This window comes from Hyla sarda, chromosome 2 (assembly GCF_029499605.1).
Source record: "Hyla sarda isolate aHylSar1 chromosome 2, aHylSar1.hap1, whole genome shotgun sequence".
Classification (NCBI taxonomy): domain Eukaryota; kingdom Metazoa; phylum Chordata; class Amphibia; order Anura; family Hylidae; genus Hyla; species Hyla sarda.
This window is the reverse complement of record NC_079190.1, coordinates 183,436,263-183,444,961: the sequence shown is the minus strand read 5'-3', so window position 1 is coordinate 183,444,961 and position 8,699 is coordinate 183,436,263. Positions and strand designations below refer to the sequence as shown.

Genomic DNA, 8,699 nt, shown 5'->3' with positions numbered 1-8,699 from the left:
TTAACATTGAATGGAGAGATATTAGGGTTCAGTAGGTAATTTAATGACCAAAGAACAACAGACCTACAGCTATACTATCTTACTATAAGATGAGTTTACAGTACTTTTATGCTACAAGTTGTTTCAGTTTTCAGGGAAAATAAATAAACTTACCTTCCTTGTACAGGAGTTGGACCAAAGTCTTCCCCAAAGGCAACACAACAATCTTGCCCATTCTGATAAGACTTGTCCTGCTCACTTTTAGCTTCAGCCGCTCTTTGAAAGCTGTCTAGAAGTATGAGCTCATTGAATTCACCAGCCACAGCTGCTGTGCCCACCCGACCACTCAAGTTGGTATGATGTGAAGCATTTGCCTGTGTTCGCTCCACCTCCAGTTTTCTTATACATGGGATATCATTATTGTTCTCAAGGTACATTTTATGGTTGGGGATCACTTTTAACTATAAGAAAAAGAAAATAAATCAATATAATGACATTATAAATCATATTCAACAGCATAAAAATTGCTGCATAAAGATTTCTCATACAGCTTGTTTTTTTTATGATACATTTATAGTTCATAGCGAAATGGTCTATGGTCAGTTTTTTTAAGCCAGAAACCACAAGTGGACTACCAACAGTTGAATCATATACATTTTCTAGTTTTGCTGCCTCTTCTCAGTCAGCAATTATGTTGGGGCTACATGGCGTTTTGGGTTGCAGCAGAAGTACACAACCAAAAATCCTAATGTTGCCCTGTGTTGCACCTAAGGTATGAAAATTGGGTCACACTGCAACTAAAAAGTGGTAGTGACCGGAACCCATAAAAAGATCCATCCAAGATAGATTTCATGTGACTGTCTGGTTGGAGCAATTTGTGAATTGCAGTGCGACCCAATTTACAGGGCAGTGTGGCAATTTTTGGTTGTGTGGCTATTACCACAGCCATTTAGTGCAAAAAAGGTTTTAAACAGCCCAGTCTACATTTCCAAGTCAACACTTGCCAAAAAAGTGAACTAGGGAGCAATGACAACTGAAACCACAAAAATAAGAGTTACATATTGGGTTTTTCTCTCTTGATAGTGCCCTGCTATTCCGTAGTTTGGTCAACCTGCAGGAGATCAATATTAAGAAAAGAAACAACTTGTCAAAAATGCTAGTGTCCAATTTTTTACTTTATTTTTAGCGCTGAAGAAAATCTAGTAAGGTAAGGGAAGTGGTTTAACCTTTTAAGGATGCGGGTGTATGCATATGCCCTGCATCCCAAGTCCTTAAGGACGTGGGGCTTATACATACACCTGTGGGAATTCCGGTCCCTGCCACTAGCTGGTTGGGGACCGGACCGGGATGCCTGCCGAAATCATTCAGCAGGCATCCCGGCACATCGCCGAGGGGGGTCCTGAGACCCCCTCATGTCGGCGATCGCAGAAAATCGCATGTCAATTCAGACATGCGATTTTCTGCTATTTCGGGCTGATCGGGTCTCTGGTGACCCGATCACCCAGAAAATAGGGTGACAGCCCTGATTATCCCTGAGTGCTGCGATCTCCACCTATCCCCTACCATTGGTCAGAACTGATTCGGACCAATGGCAGAACAGTGGGTTGCCATGGCAACCCCCCCGTTTTGCCCATCCCTGAATGTTGAGGGGAACGTGGGGAGAAGATGGAGGCCGGTACCTGGAGAAGATGCCTGGGGACCCCGATTGTCGCTGGAGACTGCTAGGAAAACCATGTTGGGCGGGGGGGGGGGGGGGGGGAGGAATGAAAGTGAAAGTAAAAGTGATCTTCACTGTGGCATCCACTAGGAAGGCCAAACTGCAACTCCCAGCATGCCTAGACTGCCCAGGCATGCTAGGAGATGTAGTTCTGTAACATCTGTCCCTTCAGATTTTGCAATTTTCATGAAATTTTTGAAAATTGCTGCTCTACTTTGAAGCCCTCTAATTTTTTCAAAAAGCAAAAATATGTCCATTTTATGATGCCAACATAAAGTGGACATATTGTATTTCTGAATAAAAAAAATGTGGAATATCCATTTTCCTTACAAAGTAAAGAGCTTCAAAGTTCGAAAAATGCTAAATTTTCACAATTTTCATGAAATTTTGGGATTTTTCACCAAAAAAGGATGCAAGTAACGCCGAAAATTTACCACCAAAATAAAGTAGAATATGTCTCGAAAAAACAATCTCAGAATATTCGGTAAAAGCGTTTTCGAGCTATTAATTCATAAAGCATAATCTAAACCCTTTGAGGAGGTAAAGTTCAAAAGTAAGAAATGATCTAAGAAACATCATAGACATTTTAAGTGTCAGTCACGCTTCTACCTACCGAGTTGTACGGATTCTCTCAGGAGAGGTAATTTCTGAGATTTTAGATCCAGAATTCTCAGAAGATAGCTTTTTTCCAAAAACGATAAAGCCACTTAATTTACTAAAAGGTTGCTAAAGGAGTCATGAAGATAGATGACCTATTTCCTAAATTAAAAAGCTAGGGTATTGCCTGGTCATCCTGATCTTAAAGGGGTACTCCGGTGGAAAACTTTTTTTTAAATGAACTGATTGCCAGAAAGTTAAACTGATTTGTAAATTACTTTTATTAAAAATTCTTCCTTACAGTACTTTTTAGTAGCTGTATGCTACAGAGGAAATTATTTTCTTTTTGAATTTCTTTTTTGTCTTGTCCACAGTGCTCTCTGCAGACACCTCGGTCTGTGTCAGGAACTGTCCAGAGCAGCATAGGTTTGCTATGGGGATTTTCTCCTGCTCTGGACAGTTTTTGATACGGGCATAAGGTGTCAGCAGAGAGCACTGTGGACAAAAAAAAAATATATAAAAAAGAAAAATAATTTCTTCTGTAGCATAAAAAGTACTGGAAGGGTAAAGATTTTTTAATAGAAGTCATTTACAAATCTGTTTAACTTTCTAGCATCAGTTGATAAAAAAAAAATATATATATATAATAATAATTTCTCCACCGGAGTAACCCTTTAAAAAGGTATATTCCCCCCAGCATTTCTTGCACATATCATGATGAATAATTAACAATACTACATGCATTAATTAAAAGGATCCATTAATAAGTTATGACATTTACTTGGACAGGAAATTGGATTATAAAATTGTTGGAGGGCAGTTGAATTCCAAAGAAGAGAGGGAACAGAGCAATCATCCTGGATTTTCTTCATTTTCAACACTGGGAAAGAAACACTAAGGCCAGGTTCACATCACTGAATCTTCCCAAGGGTAGATGTAGGACCTTGACATGGACTGCTTTGACATTCCCATAGACGGCCATGCTTTTCTCAGAAAAGCGTTGTCGCCTGTGGAGATGGTAATACAGTCCACGTGGTCATAGTACTTCCCTTGGGATCTTCAGTGGAAATTTCATTGTGTGAACCCGGTCATGGAGTATAGAAGGGGACTATAGATGAGCGAATTTTTTGAAATATTCGATTTGGCCGAAAAAATTTGGTTCGGTCCTAATTTATTTGCGGCGAATCGCTATTTAAAATGACTATTTCTGCTATTTCTGGCCAACAGAGAGAGCCTTAATAGGGGTGTAGAACACTTTGCATTGCTGTAATACGCATAGGGTGTGTGCTGGGTTAGTGAAATAATACTGTTATTCAGTATAACATGCAGATCAGAGGCATTGCCATTAGAATCACTGTCGCAGAGTGGCACAATGACAAAGCTTGGAGGTGGCATCAGTACGAGAAGATTATATAGTGGCTGAATGACATAGCGTGGAGGTGGCGGCAGCATGAGGAGACCATATAGCCTCAATAGGGGTGTAGAGCACCGACTTATCTGAACACGCATAGAAAGTGTGCCGTGTTAGGGAAATACTACTGTTCAGTATGACATGCAGATTACAAGCATTGCTATTAGGTATGGTTCATTGTTATCGCTCTATTGATTTTTTGAAATTCAAGTTTTCATGTAGGATTTAATAATAAAATGCGTGGTTACAAAATACCAAATCCAACAAGGAGTCACATGTCATATTGCTACACTAAAGAAAGCGATGGGCACCGCTGAAATAATAAACGTGGGTGCAAGGAGGTTGCCCAAACATTACACAATTGAAAAAAAGGGAAAAAGACTGGCAACCACAAAAGATGCACACCACCATATGTACAAATGAATATAAATGTTACTTTATTAGAAAAACCACAAAGGGAGAGACCATCTTAAAAACACTAAAAACACAAATAAATGTACAGAGAGAAGGGATGTAACCCTACCTCAACCCCCTAACCGACGCTGAATAGCGTGTCGGTAGAAAACTGTCCACAAGGTCAATACAAATAAACCCTGCCAAGTCCACAAAAGATAATGCAACATTGTAAATGGTGAATAGATATTATATAAGCAATGCCCTAACACAAAAAATACCGAGAGTGTGACCAAGAAATAAAGTGTATATATATTTAAATAATGATCCTGAACAATAATTAATACAGTACCACTATATACCGTATTTATCGGCGTATAACACGCACTTTTTAGGCTAAGATTTTTAGCCTAAAGTCTGTGTGCGTGTTATACGCCGATACACCCCCAGGAAAGGCAGGGGGAGAGAAGCCGTCGCTGCCCGCTTCTCTCCCCCTGCCTTTCCTGGAGTCTATGGCGCTGCTGTCGGCCCTTTTCACCCCCTGGTTATCGGCGCCGCTGCCCGTTCTGTCCCCCTGACTATTGGTGCCGGCGCCGATAGCCAGGGGGAGAGAAGCGGCGCCGACAGCCAGGGGGAGAGAAGGGGCAGCGGCACCCATTGCCGGCGCCGCTGCCCCGTTGCCTCCCCCCATCCCCGGTGGCATAATTACCTGAGTCGGGTCCGCGCTGCTCCGCTTCTCCAGGCCTCCGTCGATGCTATGCGCTGAACGGCGCGGCGCATGACGTCAGAGCGCCGCGCCGTGCATAGCAAAGACGCTGGGGACGCACGACGGAGGCCTGGAGCAGCGCGGACCCGACTCAGGTAATTATGCCACCGGGGATGGGGGGAGGCAACGGGGCAGCGGCGCCGGCAATGGGTGCCGCTGCCCCTTCTCTCCCCCTGGCTATCGGTGCTGCTTCTCTCCCCCTGGCTATCGGCGCTGGCACCGATAGTCAGGGGGACAGAACGGGCAGCGGCGCCGATAACCAGGGGGTGAAAAGGGCCGACAGCAGCGCTATAGACCCCAGGAAAGGCAGGGGGAGAGAAGCGGGCAGCGACGGCCTCTCCCCCCCTGCCTTTCCTGGGGGTATATCGGGGTATACACGCACACACACGCACCCTCATTTTATCATGGATATTTTGGTAAAAAACTTTTTTTACCCAAATATCCTTGGTAAAATGAGGGTGCGTGTTATAGGCCGGTGCGTGGTATAACCCGATAAATACGGTACTTAACATGACACCAGAGTGCTGAAGGCAACGAAGGATATGTATATATTACTAGACTATACTCCTAATTTATTATATTTTTTTCAGTTATTTTTTCAGTTATATTTTTTTCGTTCAGTATCACACATTTCTTCTCTAGTTAGGAGTATAGTCTAGTCATATATACACATCTTTCGGTGCCTTCAGCACTCTGGTGTCATGTTAAGTATATAGTGGTACTGTATTAATTATTGTTCAGGATTATATATATACATATACACACACACATATATACATATACACACACACACACACACACACTTTCTTGGTCACACTGTCGGTATTTTTTGTGTTAGGACATTGCTTATATAATATCTATTCACCATTTACATTGTTGCATTATCATTTGTGGACTTGGCAGGGTTTATTTGTATTGACCTTGTGCACAGTTTTCTACCGACACGCTATTCAGCGTCGATTAGGGGGTTGAGGTAGGGTTGCATCCCTTCTCTCTGTACATTTGTGTTTTTAGTGTTTTTAAGATGGTCTCTCCCTTTGTGGTTTTTCTAATAAAGTAACATTTATATTCATTTGCACATATGGTGGTGTGCATCTTTTGTGGTTGCCAGTATTTTTCCCTTTTTTTTCACATGTCATATTGCGACAAAATGAGAGTCTAGAGGTGGCAGCAGCATGAGGAGACCATAATCTGGCAGAATGACACAGCCTGGAGTTGGCGGCAGCATGAGGAGACCATAGGTCCTCACAATCCCCAAGATAAAAAGATGAATTTTCAAATTTAAAATTGCCAATGCTACCATAAAAATGGTTAGGTAATGTCCCAGTAGCATGAGGAGACCATATAGTGGCTGAATGACATAGCCTGGGGCTGGCGGCAGCATGAGGAGACCACATGGCGGTACAGTGACACAGCCTGGAGGTTGCAGAAGCATGAGGAGACAACAGGGCTTCACAATCCTGAAGATTAAAAGATTAATTTTCACATTTTAAATTGAAGTTTTATGGTAGCTAGTGCTTTTTAAGTTATGTACAAGCAGCATTAGGAGAACATATAATGGCAGAATGACACAGCCTGGAGGTGGCAGCAGCATCAGGAGTCCAGAAAGTGACCCAGAGATAAAGTGGTGCAGTGGGTGGCAATACCAGTACCCGCTGACGAAGGTTGGTGAAAAAAGGTCTGATGCGGAGCAATGTTTTTAACTGAGGAGCAGTGCCTTAAATCTGTTTTGCACTATCCATATTTGTGAAGTGTTGGTGTGGCACCATGGTCAATCTACTCTGATGCATCAGGCATTGGTGGGTGGAAATCCTGGCCGATCCATGCCTGATCCATCTTCACAAAAGGTCAATCTCTCCACATTTTTCCTGGACAGGCGAGTTCTCCTTGGGGTGACTATGAGCCCCCGCTGCACTACTGGCCAGGCAGGACAGTTTTTTCAGGGAAAACTCTGCTAATTGCAGCCACAAATCAAGTTTGGCTGCCCAGAAGTCCAGCAGATCTTCAAAGTGTGTTGGCATGGGCATATCAAGGTGTGCCACCACCTGCTTCTTCAGGTCCTGCTCCAGGTCTACCTGCTGTTGATGAGTTGCTTCACTATGTGGGTGAAGAAAGCTACTCATCAGCGGCAACTGTAGACTCAGGCTGCTGCTGATGGAGCTTGTACTGCTCCTGCCAACCCCCCCCCCCCTCCCCAGCAGCCATGGCAGTGGAAGGTGAGCGCAGAAGACCCCCCCCCCCCACCCCTCAGACTATGTTGGGGGATACCGTTCTGACACTGCAGCTCAAGAAGGGTGTGCTTTGCGGTGTATGAGTGGCTGAAGTGCATGCAAAGTTTCCTTCCCATTGTTAGGATATCTTGCAAATGGAGGGGGAGGAAAAACACTTCAGGAACCACTTGACAACCAGATTGAACATGTGTGCTATGCAGGGCACATGGTTCAGCCTTGCTTGTCGCAGTGCAGACAAGATGTTCTTCCCGTTGTCAGTCACCATGATTCCCATTTCCAGTTTTCATGGAGTAAGCCGTGCTCCGATTTCTTTATGAATGACTTATAGCAGTTCCTCCCACGTGTGACTCCGTTCGTCAAGGCAAATCATGTGAAGAACAGTGTGACACTGCCATGCCCTGCACACATGGTATGCTGAAGGGGCACTGAGACTTGGCCCTGCAGTGGAGGCTGATTAAACTGTGGAGGATGAGGAGGCGGAGTCACACACTGTCACAGGACCAAACAGCCTGAGAGCGCAGAGGAGGAAGCGGCGTGACCTCTCCAAGTTACTGTGCAGGAACCACATTTACCCAGTGGGCCGTAAAGGACATTTATTGTCCCTGGCCATGGTTACAGCTCCAGATGTCGGCGCTGCTGTGCACATTGGTACAAACCAACAGGCTCAAGGACTGGCCCACCTTCTCTTCCACAAAATTTTTCAGGGTTGGTACTGCCTTCTTGACGAAGACATGACGGCTTGGTACTCTCCACCTCAGCTCGGCAAAAGCCATCAGTTCTCTGAAAGGTGCAGAGTCCACCACTTGATAAGACAGGGACTGCAGCACCAGCATCTTGGACAGGAGCACATTCAGCTTCTGCACTGATGAATAAGTGGGCGCATACTGTTGTCTCTTGGACATGGTTTTGCTGATGGATTAATGGCGGAATGACTGACTCAAAGTAGGAGGAGCAGGAGAATCAGGAGCGATAGAAGATGGGTATGACACACAGCTCCCTTCGGCTGAGGTGGTGGAGCCTTGGCTGGCTGAAACGGAGTGGCGTATCACTGGGTGTTGAAGCAGGCTGGACCACCACATCAGAGCCACGGTTCTCCCAGGCTGCTTTATGGGGGTGCAGCATATGTTGACACAGGGTCGTGGTGCAAACATTGGACCCTGGCCATGCTTCACCTTCTGCTGACACTTCTTGCATGTGGCTATGTTAACCTCCTCCGGATGCTTGATTAAAAACTGCCACACCGCCGAGTGGCTGATTTTACCACCAACAGTCCACACTAATTGACTGCTACTGCCGCCGTCTCCAGGAACCCCTGTTCCACTACCTCCTGGGAAGGTAGGCTGTTGCGAAGCAGGTGGTCTCCCCCGGGCATGTTTGGTTCCAGAAATTCCTCTTCTGCCACCATGCTGACTTCCAACCATGCTACCATCTTGCTGGCTCAGCTGTTGCCTCACGGCAACCTGCAACCCTCTTCACCTGATGATGATGATGATGCCCCTTCTGCACACGGCTCACAATTGCAATCGGCTTCATCATCAAGTGTCTGTGTGGTGTCCCGGTACCATATCCTATCCGGTACCTGCGTGTGGGTCCCCTTAGCCAGGG

The 8,699-nt window shown here is 45.0% G+C and overlaps 1 protein-coding gene across 5 annotated transcripts in view; it reads right to left on the bottom strand.

Moving 5' to 3' along the window:
- Nucleotides 1–8,699, bottom strand: part of OCA2 (OCA2 melanosomal transmembrane protein) — a 429,791-nt gene that overhangs the window by 249,570 nt on the left and 171,522 nt on the right. For all 5 annotated transcript variants that reach the window (XM_056555890.1, XM_056555889.1, XM_056555886.1 and 2 more), the window contains one exon: nucleotides 154–440. In XM_056555890.1, the coding sequence (XP_056411865.1) occupies nucleotides 154–416 (263 nt within the window). In that variant the 5' untranslated portion in view covers nucleotides 417–440. The remainder of the gene's footprint in view (nucleotides 1–153; nucleotides 441–8,699) is intronic.